General features: G+C 37.4%; 1 protein-coding gene across 1 annotated transcript in view; it reads right to left on the bottom strand.

Annotated features, from left to right (window-relative positions):
* Positions 1-26,379, bottom strand: part of ALK (ALK receptor tyrosine kinase) — a 650,975-nt gene that overhangs the window by 5,256 nt on the left and 619,340 nt on the right. Inside the window, exons 19-25 of the mRNA XM_070957560.1 lie at positions 26,177-26,284; positions 17,184-17,373; positions 12,172-12,262; positions 11,305-11,369; positions 10,288-10,417; positions 2,980-3,077; positions 2,421-2,513 (exon numbers count right to left, since the gene is read on the bottom strand). Coding sequence (XP_070813661.1) covers positions 2,421-2,513; positions 2,980-3,077; positions 10,288-10,417; positions 11,305-11,369; positions 12,172-12,262; positions 17,184-17,373; positions 26,177-26,284 — 775 coding nt within the window. The remainder of the gene's footprint in view (positions 1-2,420; positions 2,514-2,979; positions 3,078-10,287; positions 10,418-11,304; positions 11,370-12,171; positions 12,263-17,183; positions 17,374-26,176; positions 26,285-26,379) is intronic.

Below are 26,379 nucleotides of genomic sequence, written 5' to 3'. Positions count from 1 at the left end.
AATTATTAATGAATTGAACAGTCTGTAAAACAATGTACTCCATTTGCAAGCCAATGAATTTTCTGTTGTGCCCTTCCTTCTCAGAGACAAGTGCACTATTCACATAAAAATCACACAACGCAACCTACACATGAAACACACAGACTGACCTCCTTTCTTCCAGTAAAAATGGCAAAAGTTGAGAATAAAAGAGAAAGAGAGAGAAAGTAAAGTGGTGACTGAATGAAAAGGGCAAAGAAGACTTAAAAAAAAAACTGGACAGAAGCAAAGCATGGAATAATGCAACAGAAAAGGAAAACGGAGAAACTCCAATTAGGGTTACAAAGAACCCTTCCAAGGGTTCTTCCAAGCAAGACGTAAGCTTCCTGCTCTTCTTCAAAATGATCTCCTTCCTAGTAGAAAGCCCGTGGCCATCTGCACTTCTCTAGCAAACCTTGGTTTCCAAAAAAAATATTATTTTAGCTTTTAGTATTCTCAATCAGAAAATACTGAGCCTGAATAGCTCAGCAGACTAATACATTGTAATTTAACTCCAGCTGTCTGCAATTAGTAAGTTCGAATCTTGCCAGACTCAAGGTTGACTCAGCCTTCCATCCTTTCTAAGGTAGGTAAAATGAGGACCCAGTTTGTGGGGGCAATAAGATGACTTTGTAAAAATATACAAAAGTATGAAGGCTATTGCTTAATGCACTGTAAGCCGCCCTGAGTCTCCGGAGAAGGGCGGCATATAAATCAAATTAAAAAAAAAAATACAAGGTCTCCCATTAATTTACATCTTGGAGAAAATTTGTCTTCCTATCTGGTAAATATGTAAATACATACTGTAATTGGAGAGTCATGATATTAACCATATAAAGTTTTAATTCAGTTTTAATTCAGAAGAATCAAAGCAAATTTAGTTTTCTTCCTGGCTTCACCCACTCTAACATACAGTGCCATTCAAGGCTGGACAAAGCTGTGTCCCCTTACATGAATACTTTAGTCTGGAACTGGGTTCCTTAATTTTTCTTTATTTTCACAGGACAGTAGCTCCGATTATGGCTCCTGCCATCTTGTACTTGTCTTTCGGGGGTCTTTTGACAAAACTGCCCTTGCTTTGGCCTCATCTGACAAAGGATAGGCAGAAATGAGGTTATCTCATTTGCAACTTGAGCTGATTTGAGCCATGGTATTATAAGTGATATGGCTTTATAAACCAGCCTCCTGAAGCTGGAATTCTCCAACTGCATTGGAGTGATGGGTTTTGCCATTTCTGCCAAAAATAATAATAGGAACTGTAGATTCATTTTCGTTGCTTGACATTCAATATGCCCATAAGCCTCAGAGTCTTGGTGGCACAGTGGTTAGAGTGCAGTACTGCAGGCCACGTCTGCTGATTACCGGCTGCCTGCAATTTGGCAGTTGAAATCCCAGCAGGCTCAAGGTTGACTCAGCCTTCCAGCCTTCCGAGGTAGGTAAAATGAGGACCTAGATTGTTGGGGGCAATATGATGACTCTGTAAAACCCGCTTAGAGAGGGCTGTAAAGCACTATAAAGCAGTATATAAGTCTAAGTGCTATTGCTATTGTCCTGGAATGAATAATCCAAACAATTCACTTCTTTTATGTCTTGCACATTTACTACAAAGAATGCATTCTCAAAGGGAAGCCTGCAAAATGTCAAGAAAATCCCCTTATCCAACCCTGCTTATAAATAGTCCAAGCTTTTGGTTTGTTGCCAGAATCAATACTGTACAGAAATATGTGGTGAAGTAATTCTCCAGGATGACATTAGAGGGCACTGTGAGGACAGTAACAGTACATTATCAATAAGATCTACTGTATTATAGTAGATTATTAAAGTCTTCTTATTTAACAACCGCAGAATCATTAATCCTGGTGCCTTGGAGAAATTCCAGAGTCAGTAATTACATTCTCCTGACCCTTCTTCCCTACTTTTATATGCGATAAACAGAGACAGTAGTGCAAGAGTATGTATGCGTCTGGTCAGCACAAAAAGGGATAAAGCTTCAGGATAAGGTCCTGCCACTCGGTATGAGGAAAGTAGAGAAAACAAGGTTGGAGAGGATTCTGTTTCAACACAATACCGAAAGTGGCTGATAAAATAATAATAAAAGTAAGCCAAGGAAATTCCACAGAATGAACATAGAATTTTAGTGAAGAGAGCATACATATCCTCCTGAGTACTGCAAAATATAAATATCTGAAAAAGACCAATGCATACAATGAAATAAATCTTGTGGAAGCCTACATTCACTCATGAGAGAGAGGGGGGGAGGTGGGAAGGAGGGAGGGAGGGAGGGAGGGAGGGAGAGAGAGAGAGAGAGAGAGAGAGAGAGAGAGAGAAATATATTATATAAAGGAATGTTATATATTCCCTTGTAGACGTTATAATAAGAAATAATAACCAATATTTCTCACCTATATATGTCCCTGGCCATCCCAAAATCTCCAATTTTAGCTATTCTTCCAGGACCTTTACAAGTAAGGAGGCAATTTCGAGCAGCAATGTCTCTAGAGAAAGAACAATTGGCTGTTTTAAAAAATAATTAATAAAATTAAATTTGTGTGGTAACCTAGACAGACCAGCTGTTAATTACTGGAAAACTAAAGATAAAGCTATTATTGTTAAAATAATTGAGCACACACATTTTCCAAATAGAAAAGCCAAAATAAAAAAAATGCAGAAGTAGAAAACTTCAAACTTGCTTTGAAAAAGAATAATTTCTATATAGGACATTTTGAGCTCCTGAAGGAAAGGCAGAATATAAATCTGTTAAAGAAATTTTAAAAAATAAATAATGCCTCAGTTCCTTCTTCTTTTTTATGTTCAAAGCAGCAGACCTCTAGAGGGTGGTAGTACACAACCATTGTTGTCAGTGGCTTGTATATTAACCTGATGCAAGTCAGCCACAGACACCCCCCCCCCCACACACACAAAGAGAATGGTCCTTCTGCAATAATAGCTTCTCCTACTGACCTGTGAATGAAGTGATTTTCTTCCAAATACTGACAACCACAAGCAATATCACGAGCTACGTGTAGCAAATCCAGCATGGTTAGTGAGGAGGGATGGGTCTAAAAGGAAGAATCAAAGAATTATTTCAGGAATATGAATTTAAACAATCAAAAAAGGGCTGAAAAGGATTTTTTTTAAAAAAAATAGGCAATCACAGAATCTGTTAGAATTAGTGTTGCTAACAGTATAAAGCTAAGTGTATATATATTTTTTTTCAAAAAAAACCAACACATTTTAGGTTACATTATTGCAATTCTAAACACTTCTTCCTAAGGTCTTGATCTCTGCATTTCACAGGGACAAATCTTGTTTTCTGGGCATCCCATTTTCTCTACTTTCTTTGTTGCTAATAAACAATTCTATGCAAAGTAAGCATGAATAAAGGGACAAATTTTCTAATCAACAGAAGCTTGATTGAACAATCTTTGAAGTCACTTCCAACTAAATATATGGTATTGCATCTCCAATGTTAATTTCTAGTGCTCAGATTAGCTTCCCCCCCCCTTTTTTTTTACTGCAGAACCTAAATTCCTGAAGAGGAAGCATGAAACTATATAATAAAAAGAACAGTTCTCAAATATTTTCCCCAAATTTCAAGAATCCAGGAAATTATTTGACAGAATGAGAATGTATTCTGTTTTGAAAGACAGATTTCCTCCAAATCAGATCCTGTACAGATATAGACCAATCGAGACCGCCAAGAAAATTATTTCTGGCACGATACGCAGCATTTCTAGATTTTGATAGTCCAGGGACTATCAAAGGAGATTATAAACAAAAAATATTTTTCATTGGACAGATAGAAACATGATGTCTCTATGTTCCTTCGCAAAATATTTGCATTTACAAATCCGGCATTGAGTAAAATAATTAGTATTTAGAATTAGAATTAGAATATTTTATTGGCCAAGTGTGACTGGACATACAAGGGATTTGTCTTGGTGCATATGCTCTCATTACCAGGCAGGTGATCTTTTTAGGAAACCTGAAAAACTACATGGAGGAAAATATTGCAATAAAACAATCTCCGCCAGTCTGATAGAATTGAGAATGAATGAGAAAGTGAAGGGTCAAATCATGTACCAGTAAGTATTTCAGGATTGTAGAAAATTGTCAGACAAGCACATCCATGTTCATGTTCACTGAATGCTCCAGATTGTTGATTCTCATCCTAAATGGCCAATACACAGGAGAGTGAAATGCTCCAGTTCATGTATTTATTTATTAAATTTATATGCTGCCCATCTCCCTCTGCAAAGCTACTCCCATTCCCTTCCCTACTTCTGCTAAAAAGAAAAATAGCTAAGAACAGAATCCCCAGAGGAGCTAAAGGAGTTGGCTTTAAAAGCAACCCTCATCCCCAATTAAAGGTAAGAATTTGTAGAAAACCACAGAGCAGGGCTCCCCAAACTTGGCAGCTTTAAGACTTGTGGACTTCAACTCCCAGAATTCTCCAGCCAGCATAGTTTCTGGGAGTTGAAGTCCACAAGCCTTAAAGCTGCCAAGTTTGAAGACCTCTGTCATAGAGAAAGCCTAGGATAAAGTCAATCATGCAGGGAGTTCTGAGTCAACAAGTAGTAAATGTCTACTTAGCATTACACTAGGGATATAAATGTGCTTTTAAGATGTTTGCACTGTCTATTGCAGTATATCTATTATTGTTCTGGAGCAGTGGTGAAATCTAAAATTTGTTACTACCGGTTCTGTGGGCGTGGCTCAGTGGGGGGGGGTAATGTGACTGGGTGGGCGTGGCCAATTTTTTAAAAAACTTTTAAAACCATTTTTTCTACAACCTCTTCAGTGAAGACGTTGTTAAAAAATGCTTTCAAAAGGCTCTGACGATCCAAGCTGAGTTGCCTGATCGGCAGAGGCTTTTTAAAAAACCTCTGCCGATCAGGCAACTCAGTTTGGATCATCACAGGCATTTAAAAGAAAAAAAGGGTTTTTTTTCTTTTAAATGCCTGTGACATCCCAGCTGAGCCACGCGATCATCAGAGGCTTTTTTTTTTTTATTTTTAAAAGCATTTTTTTGGCCAAAGAGGTTGTAGAAAAAATGCTTTTAAAAGTAAAAAAAAAAAAAAAAAGCCTCTGATGATTGTGCGGCTCAGCTGGGCATGGGGGGAGGGGGCAGGGATTTTTGCAACCTATTCTCCGAACCACCCGCCTCCATCGCTACCTGATGAGGTGATCCAGTCCGAACTGGGAGCATTTCACCCCTGTTCTGGAGGTTCAGTACTCTATGTTTGATACATGTTGGGGCAAGTCCCTTATATTAGGAACAAATCTATCCCAATTTGTTATCTGCTCCAATCCTGCATTATCCTTTTCGAAAGAGAGAGAGAGAGAGAGGGAGGGAGGGAGATTCTTTTCAAAACACTTTCTCTGTTTTGAACATCTCTATATTTTTTTCTCCTTTGCTGCTGATTAGTTTACCAATGATTACTTAAAGCAGCAAAAAAATAAATAATTTTTTTTTTTGCATTTTCTTTCTTTTTTTTACTGTTTAAAAAGATAAGGTAACTTTATTTATTGCTTGGGAAATTGTTCTATCTCCAAAAAAAGATGCTTTGGATTTTCATCTTCTGTAGGGCCACATCAAGAACTAGACATCTGAAAGGCTTTAATCCAGCTGTGTCATAAACACAATTCGTATTTTAAAAGAACCTCAGCTCTTCCTCAGTAGCAGGTTGAGTGCCATCTGACCTGCCCCCCTTAATTTGACACTATATTGTCAATCATTTCATATTTTCTATCACTGCAGTTTTCTTGGTTAAAGGTATAGGAGTGATTCACCATGGTTTATACCTGTGCAGTATGATTTGATGCCTTTCCATTGTCACTAAAGTGATCCTCTACCTCCTGCATCTTTCTATATGCTACTGTCCAGTATAGGTACCTGCTTGCTTTAATTGGACAAATGGGATGACCTTGATGCTTTGGGTGATCTTGCTGAGAAGTATATATTTGACATACCCTCTCAAATGTTCTTTGCTCACCTGTCCCAGGGACACCCCCTTCCCTTGCCATGATGAGGCAGCACAGCTGACCTTTGGGGGCCGGGGATGATAGAAAATAGACTATATACGTTTTATGTAAAATTTTATGCAAAGCTTTTGTCACAGTTTGGTTTAATGGAAAAAAGAAAACCTCGTGTACTGCCTTTTATTTTATGTCTGTTGAAGTAGAAACTCTTTCTCTACCAAGGGCGATTTAACAGAGTAATTTGTTTGAGATGTGAAACGTTTGCACCCATTTTGTAGAGAGAGGCAGAGTGCAGGGGAAATTCATTTTCCAGTTCTTGGCTGCTCTTCACCCAGATGAAAGAATGAGGCAGCCAGCTAGAAAGGATGTAGCTGCCATTTGCAAGAACAGGTTGGGAAGAGTTAAAGTAACACCTTCCCTTGTTAGGTCAAACTTTGTAAAAGGTGACTGCAAAACAAATTGGTTCCATTGCTCAGCATAATCACTGCTCTGAGCACCAAGCTGTACGACACAACAGAGGGAAATTAATGCTTTTCTTCCCCAAACTTCTCCCAATTGCTTTTCTAATGCACAAAAAGCTTTTAATTGCTTAGGAGATAGTTTTATGTTCCTAGCTTCTGCTCATTTCAGTTCCGAGAATATGAACAGTCTTGTATTTCTACCTCTATTAGCATCATATTCTTGCAGCAATAAGATGTTACCATTAAAAACATTCTGAATTAAATTGAAATCGACTTGGAGGAGCTGAAAGAAAAATAGTAACTCTAGCTAAAAAAACAAAACAAAAACCAAATAGAGCATGGTTTGAGTAAGTTTTCAGTTTATCATAAGAGTAGGCAGCATTCAGCTTCTTTTGTAGCCATGAGAGCTATTGAAAACGGTGCCTCCAGCATTTAGAAGGAAAATCTTTGTTTAAAGGGAAATTATATGTTCTGTATAATAAAGGGTAGTGCAGTGGGTAAGGCATCATATTGTAAGCTAGGAGACTAAATTCTAGTCCTGCCTTGGTACAAAATCAGTTGGATGACCTTGGGCAAATCACTTTCTCTTAGCCCTAGGAAGGACGCAACGGCAAATCACTTCTGAAAACCTTTGCCAAGAAGTTTGTCCAGGTAGTCTTCAAAAACTGGACTTGATTAAATGGAAGGAAAAATAGTCTTAAATTTTTTATTTTATTTTTAAAAAGCTCCCAATCTCCTAAAAGTAAAACAATGCCAATGGTCATATATCAACATTCGAATTCTAGCTTTACATATGAGCATCTTAACCAGCACATTTTCTTAACATTACATAATTTGCCTTTGGTTCAGAGGCTTCTAGCATTGATGTGGACATCTATATACCATCTTCTTTTCCAAATGTGCTATTATCCTTTTGGTCATCATTTCATCTCCTGTCACATCCATCTATTAACTTATGTTCAGTATTGATTCTACACCTTTAAAATATTTTCTGAAACATTTCCACCTTTTTGAACTAGATCTTATCCATCATCTGTTAACCTTTCCCCAGAGATGTATATAAAATCTGCTTTAGCATCTTTCTGATGTCACTGTATGAGCAGTTTGGTTTTATTTTGATTCATGTGGAAGTATGTCTCTTTGAGAGATTTGATTTGTGCCAAAAAGTTTCCCAGTGCCTAACACATCTCAGCCTTTTCTGCCCGGTACTATCATTCCAAGACACATCAATTTTCTAATGCACGGGTGTCAAACTCGCCGTGTCACGTTGCTGTCATGTGACATTTTGTGATGTTTTTAAAACTCGTGTGTGTGTGAGAATTCATTTTTTCTGCTTTTCTTGTTCATAGGCCAAGTTTGATGTAACAATAACAGAGTTGGAAGGGACCTTGGAGGTCATCTAGATGTGAAAGTGATTGTTTAAATAATGTTTCATTCACAATGAAATGAGTATGTTTTCTTTGTTTTTTTCCCTCTTGTGAACTAGCAAAACTAGAGAATGCTCTGAAAAACTAGAAACTATGAACTAAAAGAACCGGGAATGTTTAGCCTTGAGAAAAAAATGACTGAGCTGGATGTAATAGCACACGTCAATACCTGAAAGGGTGATGCACAGAAGGTCAAGACCTCTTTTTTATCACCAAAACAGTGGATTTAAGTTACAGGAAGTAGAGTCAAATTGAATGTTAGACATGGGAACTAATTACCTACATAGTTGTGTTTGCGCCTTTACCCTGAGTTTTCAAAGAGAGGCTATGCTACTGATTTAACCACACAGCGTACACTATAATAAAATGTCATGGTACAAAAATATATATCCCTCAACATAATATGTAAAGTAATGTTGAATAAAGTAAAAATATCACCACCATCACTAACAGCAGCAACAGCAGCAGCAAAACAATTAACCAATGGTAGAATTCTTCAAAGTCTTATGGAAGAGTTGGTTTTCAATGGAAAACCAAAATTACTTATACGTAGAAGGTGCTGGTTAATAGTGGGAAAGACTCTACAGCACAGGTGTCAAACTCGCGGCATCATGTTACCATCACATGACATTTTCCCCCTTCACAGAGCTGGGATGGCTATGACCTGTGCGTGATGCATCCGGCCCATGGGCCACCAGTTTGACACCCCTGCTCTACAGTATAATAGCTTAAAAATCTCAAGTTACTATGTTATTAACATAGACAACAAATCTTCAGATATCTTGGCATTTTATAGTACATTTTTCAGTGGAGGTGAGGGAACATCAACACAGATGGTAAGATGACAATTCAACCATAATAATGGAATTATATCATCTTGATCTTATTTCAGCAATGCTGTTTGTTATGCATGAGAAATAATCCTATGTACAGTACCTTGAATGTTCAAGGTACATAGGATTATTTCTTTGGAATCACCAGCGGTAGTCCACTCCAAGTAGTCTTTCATCTTACTTGGCAAACATGGAAATAATGCCTAATTGAGACAACTGATATAATAACCTTCACTAACCTACTGCCCTCCAGATTATTACTTCCCAGAATTCCCTTTGTCAATGTTGAATTTGCCCCCCCATGTTGGTTAAACATTCTGGAACCTGTAGAATTCTTATAGAGTTGCACAAGTGAAGAATAGTCCCTGAAATTATATAATGTTGCTCTTATAGAGGAGTAATAGTGCCCTCTCTTTTAGTGCAGGCTATTCTTCCATACTTCCACCTCTCACAATACTAGACAACACAGTATCAACAGTAGAGACCCTCAAATTTCTAGGTTCTACCATATCGCAAGATCTAAAATGGACAGCTAACATCAAAAACGTCATCAAAAAAGCATAACAAAGTATGTTCTGTGCCAACTCAGAAAGCTCAAACTGCTCAAGGAGCTGCTGATCCAGGTCTAAAGAGGAATTATTGAGTCTGTCATCTGCACCTCTATAACTGTCTGGTTTGGTTCTGCAACCCTACAAGACAGACATAGACTTCAGAGGATCATTAGAACTGCAGAAAAAACAATTGCTACCAACCTGGCTTCCATTGAGGATCTGTATACTGCCCGAGTCAAAAAGAGGGTTGTGAAAATATTTACAGACCTCTCATATCCTGGACATAGACTGTTTCAACTCCTACCCTCAAAACGACGCTATAGAGCACTGCACACCAGAACAACTAGACACAAGAACAGTTTTTTCCCAAATGCTATCACTCTGCTAAACAAATAATTCCCTCAATACCGTCAAACTAGTTACTAAATCTGCATTACTAGTAATCTTCTCATCATTCCTATCACCCATCTCCTCCCTCTTATGACTGTATGACTGTAACCTTGTTGCTGGTATCCTTACGATTTATATTGATATTGCTTATTTGTAACCTATGACTATCATTAAGTGTTGTACCTTATGATTCTTGATGAATGTATCTTTTATTTTATATACACTGAGAGCATATGCACTAAGACAAATTCCTTGTGTGTCCAATCACACTTGGCCAATAAAGAATTCTATTCTATTCTATTCTTTGAATCAGTAGCAGAGTTAGAGTTGGTTCACTTTAAGTGTGAACTGTTGCTCCTAAATAATATGCTAAATCAACTTTCCTTCAGAGTAATTGCTGGTGAATTGTTCACTTAATCAATCTATTGTTCAGTTCCCTAATCAGCAACATAAGACCTGCTCAATTTAATCTGTCAAAGTACTAAAAATCCTTGTAATGCACTGCAATATTTTAAAAGCAAATATTGGAACATTAGCAAAAAGAACTAGGCTATATTTAAATTAGGTAAAACTTTCAAGGTGATCTGGAAGCTGAGATTACACTGAACTATTATTTTTCTCTTACCGGCTTTGGCCGTGTCTCCCTCAGGAAAGATTTCAAGTCTCCTCCAGCCATAAGCTCCAGCAAAATAAAGCGAGGCAGAGCCTGTAAGCTCACTCCAATGCAGCGTACAATATTCTGGTGATTGAACTTGCTGCAAGGAAGATTGAGGGGAAAAAAAACCTTTAATGCAAAAAGACACAGATTGAACCTTGCGATTTGTTCATTTAACCAAGCCTTTTTTTTAAAAGCTCTCTTGCTCTCCTGGAGCATTGGACTTCGTTTGGCCACACTGGACATTATAAAATTGCAGATCAATATTTGTGTTAAGCCAGATCAATGTAGACTGGTGGTCAAAAGAAATCTGCTGTTGGATTGGATTATAGAAGAATATTGCAAGTCAAAAAATAGTAATTTGGTCAGTGAATTTTTATATGGAAAATAATAATAAAATAAAACAACTTTTTCCTCCCCCCCCTCCAAAAAAGAAAAAAAAATGAAAAGTTTAACAACGTATCTATAATTTTCAGCTACTTTGTTCCTTCTTTCCCTCCTCAGATTTTGGGGCAATAGTGAATAACGTTAGTCTTATGATAAGTACAAAATTAGTCTTATGGTAACTACAAAATTATTACTATCCCTGAAAGCCAACATTCACTATGCAAAAATGTTATTCCTTACTACTATGTGAATTTCAAGTATTCTTATAATTTTAAGAGACTCTTTAACAAACCAGAAAATCTGAGATGTTAAGCTAACCCCAGTGTTATGTTTAGGAGATAATCCTACATTTATCTGTCTTCTGTGGTGATTTTAAACTAATCCCATCTCTTATGAATGATAGTCCTGATAGAGGATTGTTTTATAGGCAGATTGTAAAGTTTGAGGAAAATAAGGGAAACACAATTGTTTTGGACAATTTTACTGCATTATATGTGATTCATCTGTATAAAAGCTGGAGAGTAAAAATGACCAGCGCTTTTAATACTGATAGAATGTATTTGAGGTAGAAAAGCAGGCGACCAATTTGAATGAACACACCTTATTATAAGAGCTTCCATCAGGAAATCCAACTCATCTTGCTCTGAGCAAACCTCTGGCAATGTCTAGTCAAGAAAGAAGAGAGGGGAAGTGAAATTTCTTTCATGTGGAAAGTGTTTTAGATACCACCTTTCCAAAGACTATTCTAAGCCATTTAAAAGATACCTAAATCTTTAGAAACTTCCTATTAGAAATTTTCTACAGAAACTCCATATAGAAACTCAACTATTTAGCTTTCTGGGTGGAATGATGAGAAATGTAGTTCAACACTATCTGCAAACTCCAAGTTGAGAAAGATGGTATATCATCAGGAAAAAAAATCTGGATTTAATACGTATGTCTCAGACAATTATAACCGCAAACATTTTCTTCCATCACTCAACTACTTTGAGAAAACTTCAGTTTTCTGTTAGCACATCAATAACAACATAGGGTGGTGAACTGTGACAGGATAAGGATGTTGAATAGGAAAAGTCTGAGCTAAATTCCCAAAGGAATCCCAATCTATAGGTGCTAGATTAAATGTTTCTAATTTCCAACTAGCATGGACAATAGCTACTGATATAGAAGTTATGAGAGTCACAATGACAATACTAGAAAGGGAACACAATCAAAAGTATTTCCTGCTTGGGATAAGTAATATTTGAAAGAACCAGAGTTTCAAAAACATGCCTATGAATTAAAATTAATAACTTTTATGAACTTCAGCAATAATCATCTGAGTGGCAGTTCTGGACTCTTAATGCCTCCAAATATCTACAATCAGGAATACATTCACCCTTTTCCCCTCAGAGAAACTGAACTCAATCATAGCCTTTCCTTGATGTGATATGTCCCATAAGGCAAATTTGTCTCACCGAAACTTACTTTTACAGCCACTTGAAGAGGAGTGGGGTCAGTGGGGATCCCAATCACCTGGCCTTCATACACTTCCCCAAAAGCTCCATGGCCTAGACCCCTGACAAGACCAGAAAAGAGAAGATGATTTTAACATAACACAAAGGCACAATTCTTACAATATACATTCTCAAATACTGTATATACCGGTACTAGGATGTTCAAACGGAAAAATCTTGGTGTTTTATTAATTGCATTGGACTATTATGTAAATAGTGAGAGGTTTCTTTCTTTTTTTTTTATTGAAAAGTTTTAGAGAATTTTACAAATATTTTCCCATCCCACCTCCCCCCTAGTGAGAGGTTTCTTAATGCAGTCTTACTATTGGATGTAGGAGCTATTCAAGGGAGAGATTTAAAAAAAGAGCTACTCTAAGAGATATTTTAAAAAAAGGAACCAATTTCACTACGCCAACATAGTCATACCACTGCCAGTCTTTCTTCTGTCACCAGCAGCTATTATATATAAAAGAACAATAATTTTTGATGACAGAAAACAAGATTCATGTAAATCTTACCAAGTACAAAATATATAGGTTTGCATTTTTCAGGTTTAAAATGGATGAGACTCAGTCACTGTTTTCTATGCTAGAATGGATTTCATTCAGATGCCTAGAAGGGAGTTCAATTTTTAAATATTCAATGAAGAAAAAGCATCATTGCAAGTTGAAGAAATCCAAGCACAGCAGGATGTCAACTATGTTAGAATCTTTCCCCCCGAAATGCTAGATCTTGTTATTCTTTCAAGTTATATAGACCTTGAAATATTAAGAACCCATATTCTGGATCCTGAAATAAATAGGAACCAAGACAGCACATATATTTAAGCACAGGAGAGCTGCCTATTTCCCAGTTATCTGAAATAATTTCAGTTTTCACATTATCTGTAAAAGAAGCCCCATGGATAATATATTACTGTATAGTGTATTATTCTAAAATTTAGAAATTAGCAAATCAGGGTAATAAAAGCTCCATTACAAATGCAAGTGATACGAGTTGGCATGCCAGCCAAGGCTAGTTAGAAAGCGCTCTTGGAAATGCCTAAAAATATCATGAAACTGTGAGTGCCACTTTATTGGCTCTCACATAGTCAATAATTACATTCCAGTTCTAGTTCATTATTTTTTACTGCCTCCAGTGAATTAGGTGGAAAAAGGAGTACTAGAATCCCATAGTTTCCAAAAGAAGAGGTAGGTGTGCTTGCTTTTTTACAACCCAAGAAAAACAAACCAGCAAGCAATGTCAGCACTGTCAATCACCTGACCCCCAAATCTTGTGACATCTAAAACAGTGGTGGGATTCAATTTTTTTTACTACCGGTTCTGTGGGTGTGGCTTGGTGGGCGTGGCATGGCTTGATGGGCGTGGCATGGCTTGGTGGGCATGGCTTGGTGGACGTGACAGGGGAAGGATACTGCAAAATCCCCATTTCCTCCTGATCAGCTGGGACTTGGGAGGCAGAGAATAGATGGGGGCGGGGCCAGTCAGAGGTGGTATTTACCAGTTCTCCGAACAACCGGTTCTCCAGAACTGGTCAAAACCTGCTGAATACCACCTCTGATCTAAAACCTGATTCTTTTTTATTATAATATGTACATTGTGATTGCTTCATGACAACATCTCTCTTCAATAGTGCCATCCAGGAACCATTTCAACAATATAATAAATGAGTAGAATGCAGTTGAACTTATTAATGTTGGCACCAATGGAAACGCCACCCCACCTCCATATACAGGGTTAGTTTTCAGGAAGCAAGCAGCTCATTAGAAGCATTAAAATCTTTCTTTGCATTGTAGACAATGCCTATGTTGATCGTTACTTTGCTTATTTTAGAATTGAAAAAAGGAATCCTACATGCAGGATCCCTGGTGGCACTGTGATTAAGTGGTTAAGTGCAGCATTGCAGGCAAACTTTGCCCAAAACCTAGAATTTAATCCTGACAGAGCTCAAGGTAGACTCAACCTTCCATCCTTTTGTGGTCAGCAAAATGAGGGCCCAAATGATTGGGGGCAATCTGCAAATAATGCTTTTTCATGTAAAAGTGCTGGAAAGTGCTATGGAGTGATATGTAAGCCTAAATGCTATTGCTGTTGCTACATGTTTAACCTAAATTTGAACCTCACCAGCTTCAAGAATATCTTAAAAAGTAGATGGAACCAGATAGGAGGGACTTTATAGGATAATAGCTACAAGGGCAAAGAGATGTCTCAAAGTGTTATCTTCTGTTCAGCCTTGATCCTTAATATGGCATTCATATTAAAGATCAAGGGGAAGATATGGAAGAAGTTTGGATCAGATGAAACTGTATTATACAGTCATTTCATCTGGTGCCATTAATTCTCAACCCAGATATTCAGAATGAAACTACTGTTGCTTGTATTAAAAATGATGCTGAGTGGCACAGAAACATGAACCAAATATAATTCCTCCTGTCTCTCTCCTGACATATGTCATCCATCCAAATGACCACATTGATCTCTGTGTCAACTGCTCTTGCAATTGCTAACTACAGTCTTCTGGTTGTAATATTGGCCTTTGAGACCCTTAAAGTGGAAAGAAATAATTTTATATTAGATGTAAGATTCACTGTAGATTAACTCTGGGCCTAAACATGATTGCTGTAGACACTGTGCAAGTTTCATAAAGAGGATTGGAGGGTTAATTATTTAAGGAAATTGAAAAAAATGAACTAATAAATAACTCATACACTTTTCTATTATATATTTTCTCCCGTGTGCTCATTATACAGATTTTCTGTCACTGTTCATTCCAGGATGCAATTAATAAAGATGTAAAAAAAAAAAAATGTATGTGCAGCAACAACCAAATCCCAAGAGGTACTTAGGGTTACCTGGCTGAGGGATTGTTGAGTTGAAACATTTGCAAACTTTTTAAAGACATTTTTTAAAGTATGTGGGGCTGCTTGTAGAGTATTAAAGGGGAAAGCAAGTTATTTTCTCTTGTGTAGGAATTGTAAAACTTGGGCGGTTTTATATAGATAGGAGGGAATAAAAATCACTCTTTAAAACTGCAGGAAACAGCAAGAAATCGAAAAAACAGATCACCACAGATAGCTCCCTTCCAAGAAAAGCAACTGTGGGAAAACACATAAAAAAAATGAAATTCAATTTTTATTCCACAAACTAATATAAAGAGAGGAGAAGAAGAGGAGGGTTTTTCTGAGCCTCCGTTATCTTGAAAAACTGATCTTGCAGAATTTTATAACTAGAACTTATAAAATCAATACCCAATAGTAGAATGATGAGGTTATCAAAAGGCTTCCTTCTTCAGTTCTTTTCAATGTTTGATTTAGGTTTATGTTTAAATAGTGATACTTTTGTTCCTAGTATATTGCATACTTTCAGAATGCAATTTCTCACAAAGTGAAAAGTGCTGTAGTTTTTCCTAAGAAAACTATCCACATACTTTGTGCATGGTGGCTATAGAACAAAATAAGAAGGATCATTGTTAAGGTCAGAGGTCTGAAAGGATGGGAAGCTAAGCACAGTTCAAATGGAAGCAGCAGAAGTTTTACAATTTTGTACTATCCTATGACATTTACTAACAATATTTAATTTAGGATATCACTGGCAGAAAGCAGGGTAGCACCTGTCTTCATTAGGAAGTTACCCTGAAAAGCAAAAGAAACAAGTTGACCTGTGATTCTTCCCCATCGTACATCTATGTATGTGTTTATGTGTATCAATGTGTGTGTGTATGTGTGTTATAGACATTTTCTCCCAGATTTTTACAAATGTTATAGCATCTTCCGAGGAGTCCAAATGGAATTCCTATTATCCTAGTATTGAAGAGGGTTATTTTTGTAAAAGCTCTTTTCACCTTTCTATATTTTCCCAATAGAAATTCCTTCAGACTTCTCACCTGCTTTGAAAGAAGTCCAGGTTAGTTAGTGGCAGAGAAAGTGTCCTGAATGCGGATGGATGTGACACTACCAGCTTCAGTGGAAAGTGACTTGGATAGGTTTTCTGAGGAAAAAAATCTGTCCATGTCCCTAGCTACCAGATATTCAATACTGAACTAAATAGTCAAGTGATCTGATTGGGTAGAAGGTACCGGTAACTGCACATTTAAATGATAAATATCTGAATTGTGCCCTTAGAACAAATACTAGGAATTTCAGGTGGAAAATTAAATGGTAAAAATGACAGAGAGAAAAACATTAACCCTCCTCTGGAAAAGTTAGCAACTGTAGTCAAGATCAGTCTCCGCAGGATATCTTTAGAGAGGAAGCATTGTGTGGTTTGTCTTTGTAAAACATAGTGATGTGGCTATAAATTATCTATATATTATTTGCTGTGGAACACAATTGCCAGAGTCCTATTGGATGTATGTCTTGCTTGTGAAATTCACAGACCTCTAACAGGCTTTGTGGGAAGAAATGGCTGGACTCTGCCAGTAGGGTTCTTTTTATACAGTATCTGTATATTTTACTATGTAAGCTTCTCCATCGAGAATCAAATAAGCCATATGGTAAAGGTTTTGCTTTGTCCTTCATGCCCCTAGATACATTAGGAGTGGTGCTTGAATTATATTACACTTTCTAGACTTTCTATTTGATTAAGGTTTAGAGTTTGGTTGTTGATATTTTGCTTTCTTAGCGAATTAGGACCACATGGCAATACCAGCAATTAGGCATTATTACCCTGTACATTTGCAAGTCAAAATGACCTTGCAGCTACCAATAATGTATGAAACTGAAACTGTGTTTCTGAACTTCATTGTCTTTAAAATAAGTGGACTTCAACTCCTAGAAAAGATGACCTTTTCAATCAATCATGGGAAAAAGATTTAACTGTCAAACTTAAGAACTGCTAGATCAGACTAGAAATTCAGATTTCAATTACATTCTCCACTTCATTTGAGACTTCTGAGACCAAGCAAAAGGTGCACATGTGAATTGATGTGTCCACTTTTCTAACAGACTAGAATGTGAGCATAAAGAAGCCAGGCAGATTGGTTTACCTTATCAAAGAAATATTTTTCCGGGGCACTTCTTTGAGGTCACTAATGGAAGTAGTTTTTCCTGCAAAGCAGTAATTGGGGTTATAGTCTGTCATAATTGTGGAAGTGCGCAGCTTGCTCAGCTTGTACTCGGGGCTCTGTAACTCCATCTGCACAGCTTGCAGCTCTTGATGGTGTTTCTGCCGATACACTAGAAAAAGTAAGAGAATCAGGAATGGGATTGAGAAATGCCATAAGGTTAAAAGCACACAAAGATATACGGGGATTGTGTTGTGCAGATTGACTGCAAGAGTGACAACAAGAGTGAGGTTAATAGAATAAGGCTATGTACTCACCAATAACTATTTGTAAGATATTGAGGATGAAGAAAAAGGTTTTATGTGGAGCACTGTCCAGTGAAATAATGGGTTTGGCATTATTACAGGATTGTAACCAATTTATACAGAGAGAACTAATCCAGAATTGGCACGTGATTTCTGCAAGGGTGAAGATTTGAGATCTTAACAGAATAACAGAGTGGGAAGCGACCTTGTAGGTCATCTAGTCCAGCCCCCCACCCAAGCAGAAAACCCTTCACTGTTTCTGACAGATGGCAGTCCAGTCTCTTCTAGAAAGCTTCCAGTGGTGAAGCTCCCACAACTTCTGAAGGCAAGCAATCTTCAACAGTTTGCTATCAACATTCACCAGTGAGCTACCAACCTATCATGATTATAATGGAAATAAAAACTGCCTTTATTGCCAGCCCCTCAATGTATCTAATCAAATGGGAGAAAGAGGTCCAAGGTGCTTCAGAATTTCTTAGCAATCAGAATAGCTAATGCTTCAGATACCAGATGCTATCTTTTAGCTACAGCCTTCCCAGAAACAGGAAAGTTGGAAGGCTTCTTTGTCACCAGCTCAGAATGATGAGGTGCTAGAGGAAACAGTATTGAAATTTCTTGAAAACACTACTGGGAAAGACTGACAACTTGCTAAAAGTATTATTTTAGGGGAATGTTTATCTCAAACTTGGATCCAACAGTTATCTGCAAGGACACCCAAAGCAGTTGTGCTCTGGTTGAGATGTTGCAACAACAACATGGAGTTATATGGGAAAATTTATGTGGTTCAGTCTTACCCCCTGCTTGGTGTAGAAATTCAAATTAAAGCATCTCTGACCAAATGGCTGTCCAATTTCTTTGGAATGCCTCCTATGTAGAGGAATTCATAACCTGTATCTTAGTAATAGTTCTTACAGTCAAACTGCTCTTACTATATGGAGTATTTTTGACATTTACAGTAACTGGAACATACCTTCGTATAACTTAAAACTATTATTTTTTGTTTTATACTCTGAGATGACAGATCTGATAGAGATCTCTGTCTGGAAATAAATAAATATGATAAATAGATCTTCGTATGATATCTTCAGCTATTCGAAGAGTACATTTCATAATCCATAGTCTTCATATTTAGTCAAGGCTAAATATTTCCTGTTACTACAGTCTCCCTTTATAATTCCCCTTATTACCTTTGCTGCCCTTTACGGACCCCATTGTCAAATTCTCCTTCTCTGTGAGGGAGTCAACTTGGAGTTGCTGTTTCCTCTTTTGGAAACTAGCTGCATTTGCGCAAAAACGCTTCCCTGTTGCATTCATACCTTCACTCATAACATAACTAGTTACTCCCAAGCACCCAAACTGGTTTTGCAGCTGCCTGTGATAAATGAGCAGTACTCCTTGATTTTTTTCAAGGATGTTCTGATGTCCAGAGGCAGCCCCACTGAATCCAAGCCTTTAGCTTACAAAAGCAAATGCCAAAACAGAGTATGGACAGTGGGGTGGATGTAGGAGGAAAAATGATGAGCAAAGTGATTGGTTATCTCCAAAGTTGAGAAATGGAGGCAATGTCTGGAGACTGGCAGCTGTTACAAGCAGTCAAGAGGACTCATTCAATTGCCTGGATCATATGCTATGATGAACAGGACATTCTGGTAGGAGTCCTGCCTGGAGCTTGGAATTTTGCCAAGAGCTTGGTAGCAACTAGAAAAGGAGTAACCATAACAGTAAGTGAAACAGTACTTCATCCCAAATAGTACAAGAACTTTTGGGAAAAGTCAAACATTGTATGCTACTTTGTAGGGTTTGAGATTTTTGTTTGAATTGGGTATTAAAAGACTGAGTGTAAAGGACTGAATATTAAATGCATATTTTTATGGCAACATCACCTTGTCTAGAACAGGGGTCTCCAACCTTGGTAACTTTAAGCCTGGAGGACTTCAATTCCCAGAATGCCCCAGGCATGGGAGCTGAAGTCCGTCAGGCTTAAAGTTGCCAAGGTTGGGGACCCCTGGTCTAGGAGGTTGACCCAGAGCAAGAGCCTGTTGGTGGAAAAGAAGTATGTTGCAATAAAGCTTTTATGGACAGATTTGCTATGTTGTGGTATGTCCAGTTCAATGAGTAGTAATGGGGAACCACGAATTGTCAGATTCAGCTTTCTTTCCAACATTCTAAAGTCAGAGAGTGATAGAAATTCACATTGCCTGACCCCAGAAGGTACAGCAGGAAGGGGTACCTTAAAATTATCTTGAAGTATGTTTGCAATTGTTCTGATTCATGCGCCCAAAAGACAGCATATTTCATGTAAGTCAGCCTGTCTAGTTGGTCCATATCAAATTACATATGGTATCTACCAACTACTACAATTCTTTTCCTTGTTATTCCTCTGATCCTCAGAGGTCCGGTTGGTCATTTCCTTTTAAATATGATCTAGTGTTCTGTTCTATTTTGGTTTCTTTTTCTATGAGGGCCTGAAAACTGTTTTCAATGATATGATTTGAACTTTAGTTTTGGTTTTTATTCTCCAAAGGAGTCTACTGCTGTCAGCAGCCCCAAACCTGGGAAATGGGAGACTCATTTACCTTCTTTAATAATTACTGTATTTTTTGGAGTATAAGACACACCGGAGTATAAGATACACCTTAGTTTTTGGAGAGGAAAATAAGAAAAAAGCTGATTGGTGGGTGGATTGGCCTCACGGAATACCCCCCAATCAGCTGTTCCAGACGTGAATTTTAGCAACAGGTTCGTTGGTTGTGAGCTCTGTGCCTTGCTTTTTTTTCAGCCTCTGAAACTTCTGAAACTCTGTTTCAGAAAAAACTTTTTTTTCTGCCTCTGAAAGCCTCCAAAATGAAATTTCAGAAGCTTTTTTTCTGAAACTTTGTTTCGGAGGCTTTTTTTTGAAGCTTCGTTTCAGAGGCTTTTTTTCTGAAGCTCTGTTTGGAGGCTTTTTTTTTGAAGCTTCATTTCAGAGGCTTTTTTTCTGAAGCTCTGTGTGGAGGCTTTTTTTCTGAAGTTTTGTTTTAGAGGCTTTTTTCAGCCTCTGAAACCTCCGTTTGAGAGGCTGGGTGGTGCTACATTCAGAGTATAAGACGCACCCAGATTTTCACCCTCTTTTTTGGGGGAAAAAGATGTGTCATATACTCTGAAAAATATGGTACTTACTGTACAGATAGTTCTTGACTTACAACAGTTCATTTAGTTACAACAGCACTGAAAAATGTGACTCATGACTGTTTTTCCACAGTTACAACCTTTGTAGCCTCTCTATGACCATGTGATCAAAATTCAGATGCTTGGCAACTGGTTCATTTTTATGACAGTTGCTGTGTCCCAAGATCATGAAATCACCTTTTGCAACCTTCTGACAAGCAAAGTCAGAATCATTTAACAACTGGGTTACTAACTTATGAACTGTAATGATTCACTTAACAACAGTGGCAAGAAAGGTCATAAAATGGGGTAAAGCTGACTTAACAAATGTCTCAGTTAACAACATAAATTTTGGGCTCAATTGTGGTCCTACATCGAGGAGTATCTACTGTATTTTTCAGAGTATACGACGCAGCTTAGTTTTTGGGGAGAAAACTAGGAAAAAAAAATCTGCCTACCAGGTATTCATCTGGCTATTGTCCTTAGTCTGGTCAGCTTCAGCACATTAGTTTGCTGGTTTTTTATCTCCTGCTTGGGGATCCCCTGTGCTTCTAAGGCACAGCTGAGAGGAAGCAGCAATGAGAAAAGCAGGCAAAGCACGGGGAGATTGCTTCACTCGGCTAGCGCCTCGTTAGGGCTGAAAAAAAGCTTCTAAAGAGAGTCGGAGCAAAGCATGGAGATCGCTTCACTTGCTAGCACCTCGTTAGAGCACAGTGGAACACAGCGGAGAGTCGAGGGAGCAGGCAAAGCTGGGAAGATCGCTAGCGCCTCGCTAGTGCCTCGCTAGGGCTGAAAGAAAACTTTGAAAAAGCTACATTTGGAGTATAAGAACCACCCAAATTTTCAGCCTCTTTTAGGGGGAAAAAGGGTGCGTCTTATACTCTGAAAAATACGGTATATACAGTCCTGGAGTACTTAGGATAAGATGATGCTGTCTGTCTGTCTTGCAGTGCAGTTAAAATTTTTAATGCTTATCATTCCCATTATTTAACGATTGTTCCCAAGATAGTCTCAAAATTGTATTGGGCCCTAGATACCTTTATATGTTTATCAGGTTAATAGGAGATATTAACTATCACTAACATTATAAACTTGGTCTCTTCTGAATAATAAAACAGCCTTAAAATGATGCAAATCTGTTGCAGGATGAATAAACCATGTCCTTCGCTAAAAAGCATTCTCCCCTGCTAGCAAAACTGAAATGGTATTTCTGCTTTGTGAGAACAGACAATACCTGCAAGGTTTGAATTGAACCCCCTTCTACAATTTTCATATTTTCTCATCTGAACTTTGAGATGATTCATACAAAACACAAAATAAGGACATACGTGTAAATAATGTCAGTATTTTTTAAAAATATATATTTTAGAGCCTATCTTCATTGCTAGTTTTCCAATATTATTTTGCCTTTGCAAAGCCCTTAAAGTTTTTTTTAAAAAAGGAAATAAATAACTTTATATGGACTTCAGACTTCAGCTAGTCTCTGTTCTAACCTTTCAAAATCCTGTGGGAGCAATACATGCTGTATGGGGTGGGTGGGAATGGTGGAGAGGTAGAGTGTAGATCAAAATTAATTGGACATGTAAAAAGTTACTTTAAAAGAGTAATTGGAACTGGGCACAAAATTTCCCACAGCACGTTCTTGATTCTGAGAAGTTTAACCCTGTGCTGTGTTGTAGATTTTGCTGCAGTGACATTATTTCTGTTTCAACAGATAAATTACTAGGCTGTGTGCAAGATGTAGGACAGGATTTGAGAAACCAATTATAATTTCTCCCAATACAGGGATGATGGCTTTTAAAAGTCAAATAAAATATTCATTCAAAATCTTGTAATGAGAGTATAAGAAGCTAATGTCTTTGGGATGGAGAAGGGGGTGGGGAGCAGCTAGAAAATATAGCAATCTGTACACACACATATAGTGGGTTTTTTTAATTTCTAAAAAGGTAATTAAAGCGTATCTATTAATTATTGTATTTGCTCTGACTCCAGAAATTTACATCTAATATATTGGCTGTTTGGAGAAGAAATGACTGTCTATCAGGTCGCAGGCACGATCTAGTCCTGGAATCATATTCTGGGGTTCAAAATAACAAGACCATATTTTTCCAGGTTTGAATCTTGCCTCTCTAATGAATTCATAAAATGATCCTAATCAAATCTTTATTGCTTATTCTCACCTTCCCAGCCACAATAATAAGAATCAAAGAGCTGGCCTGTTCTGCATAATGTTATAAGGATCGCAGTGAAGAATATATCTGAAAGGTTTTAAGACAATTATTCACAATTTTACTTCCAACGATGCTGCTGCTTCTATCATACATTCCTAAAGGTAGCTGACATGAAATCATGAACATAGCTCATACATAAACACATCAAATAGCTTACTGAATGTACTGCATGAATAATATGGTGCCCGCCAAAGAAACAATGCATATGTTATCAATCTCATTTAAAAGCCTGCTGACTATTGAATTTTCTATATGTGAAACCAGAAGAGCCATGGCTCAGTGGTAGAACATATGCATTGTACTGATTTGTTTCGGCATAAGGCAGCATCCTAGAATAAATGGCAATCAAGGTTGAATCTTCCTGAAAACAATCTGCTTCTAATTATTTATTTATAAAATTCATTGGCCACCTATCTTACTGCACCCTAACTCTGAGCATCTTACAATATTAAAATATAGACTTGTATAAAACTGAATAATATAAATACAATATTATACAAAAATCAACCTAGCTAAAAAGATGCTAATCTATCGGCCACCCCCAATATGAAATCCTTCCATTAGAGCCCCTAGACAAGTTCCTTAAGCTCTCATGGAAGATGAGGAGGGCTGGAGATGACCTTATTTGGGGGCGGGGGTGTTAAGATGTTCCAAAGGGCAGATGCAATGGCATCTAACTTGCATCAATATTTAAAATAATTGAAATAAATACTTTTTCATGTCATTTAGTCAATGAAGCAGCTCTACCAACCTTGTGCCATTGAAATGCATTGGGATCACAGAAATATTACCAAGCCTAGCCATATTCCTAGTTTGCCTTGAGGGCACCAGGTTACACAGTTGATACATAGGAGGAAACGTCTCTGCCTCCTTAAATCCTGCTTTGCTGCCTTATTGTGGCAGGGGTAAGTATATGTTCCAGGAAGGGATAAGTAAAGAACACCAGGAATGTATGCCAAGAATATAGACTCCCAATAGGGTCACCCAAGCTATGAACATCATTCCAGGTGACTAGTTAAAGTAAGCAGGAAGACAAATGATTATTTAGTAACAATTGCAAAGGCATCCATTGCATACAGGATGGGAGAAGGCAATTATAAATACACTCCTGTAAACCATACAGATATACAAAATAAAATAACTGACAGTATAGTGCCAAATGATGGTCCTTGAGTCAGCTGGTATTCACCATATTACTGAGGAACAACTGAGGATTTTTCAGAGTAATAATGGTGCTTATGCAGTTATAGTAAAGCTTTAGGGATGTCTAGTTGCTGATGTTGCATGCAGAAAAATATCTGATGTTACAATTGCAAAATCACAGTGGAAATGTGGAATGTAAGAAACTTGACCATGTGAAAACTCTGCACAATGGAAGATGAAGTGTATCTACCAGAGACTGTCATCTTAGGTGTGAACTAATTGAAATGGATTGGAATTGGATACTTTCAGTCAGAAGTCCATATTGTTTATTACTCAGGATGTGAAAAACAAAGAAGAATCAGCACCGCTTTCATGGTCCAGAAAGATATAACAAAGACAGTACATGGTACAATGCAGTCAATGCCCAAATGATATCAATTAGATTTGGCATATTGATTATTCAAGTTTATGTCCCAACCACTGATGCAGAAGAAGAGGTGGTTGATGAATTTTATGGTCAAGTTTAAGCTAGAATCAACAGAACATATGCAAGCAAGATGTCTCCTTGTGGTTGGAGAGACTGAAATCCAAAGTTAGAAATAGTAAGGAGGAAAAATAGGTCTATATAGCCTAGGAAACAGAAAAAAGTAGGAGAATGACTCATCAGTCTGACTGATTTGTTTCTGTATGGCTAACACTTCTTGAAACAACCAAAATAATGGTTACATATATGGAAGTCACCAGATGGATTATACAAAAACCTGATTATCTAGAGATAGAAAGTCTCAGTTATAATAGCAATGTTGTGCCTAGGGACTAATTGAGAAACATGTGGATGTTCCAAGTCAAGATAAAGTAGTAGAACAAAGCCAGACAGTTTCCACGATAGGATCTTGACTAGATACTCACCATTTTCAAGAAGAACAACAGGAATCGTTTTGTAGTCCTGAATCTCATTGATAGGAAACCTCATTGATAGGAACTATGGAATGAAATCAAAGCAGTTATTAAGGATGAATGAGAGACTGCCAAAGATCAAGAAACAGAAGAAAGCATACAGCATGTCAGAACAGACAATGGGAATTGCCAAGGAGAAAAAAAGAAGCCAAAGCCAAGAAAGACAAAAATCTTAAAAAGAAAAAAGAATTTCAGAGTGCTGTTAGAAGAGGTAAGAAACAGTAGTACAATGTCATCTGTAAAGACATTCAAGATGGAAACAGACATGAAAAAACAAGGAGAGTCTTCCAAAAGATCTCCAAACTCAGGGAGAAAGTTCCAACTTGGAATTGGTACACTAAAGGATGCCAATGGACAGATAGTAATTGCTTTAAATTAGATCAAACAAAGATGGAAGGTGTTTACTAAAATTCTGGACAGTAAAGATATCAATATGCAAGATATCTTAGAATATATTCCTTTTTTTTACCTCTAGCACTAAAAGATGATGTTAGATCAGTATCCCAGTCATTAACAAGGTGAAAGGCTAAAGGAATTGATACAATATCTATAAAAATATGGCAAACAATGGAAGAAAAATCAGTAAAGGTTCTAACTTATGCGGCCAAATGCGGAGAATGACATAGTAGTCAACAGATTGGAAGAGGTCAGTCTATATACAATACCAGAGAAAGGAGACTTAACAGACTGCAGACTATTGTATAATATTCCACAAAACTGAACTGTGTGAAAGTAGAATGCAAAGAGCATCGACACTTTTGAATTTTGATGTTGGAGAAGACACTTGAAAATATCACAGATAGCAAAGGAAACAAACAAACAAACCATAGAAAAAATCAATGTAGAATCCTCACTTGAGATACAAATGACCAGTCTCAAATTACATATTGTGAATGTGCTATGCCAAGACTTCCTCGAGTAGCCCATAATCTTGGGAAAAGAGGAAGGAAAGAGAAGTTGATGTCCAGCAGAAAGATGGATGGGCTCTATTACAGTGGCAATAGATACACCATTGGGTGTTCTGAAGATCCTATTTGGGGACAGATCATCCTGGAGAAGATCGTTGTCACTAAGAGTCAACACCAACTTGATGGCACATAATCAATCAATCAATCAATTAATCAGTCGGTCAGTCAGTCAGTCAATGAGTTGTGTGGATAATTTATACATTGGGTGTGAACAAAGAACTCACCTATCATAACTGCTGAAAAGGCTAGAATAAGACCAGCAACCAGAGCTGAAGTCACTACTGACAAGACCAAAGAAAGAGGAGGATTCTTAGTGGGCAGGATCAGTTCATCTGAAATACAAAAATGACAACACATTAGTTGTTTTCAACTTCTCTTCCTGTTACTTTCCCATTCAAAAAAAAATAAATAAATCTGTATCTGTAGA

Source organism: Pituophis catenifer, unplaced genomic scaffold (genome assembly GCF_029215685.1).
Source record: "Pituophis catenifer annectens isolate HBS135680 unplaced genomic scaffold, rPitCat1.0.hap2 SCAF_1, whole genome shotgun sequence".
Lineage (NCBI taxonomy): Eukaryota > Metazoa > Chordata > Lepidosauria > Squamata > Colubridae > Pituophis > Pituophis catenifer.
The sequence above is the reverse complement of the archived record's forward strand: the minus strand, read 5'-3'. Positions and strand labels throughout refer to the sequence as shown.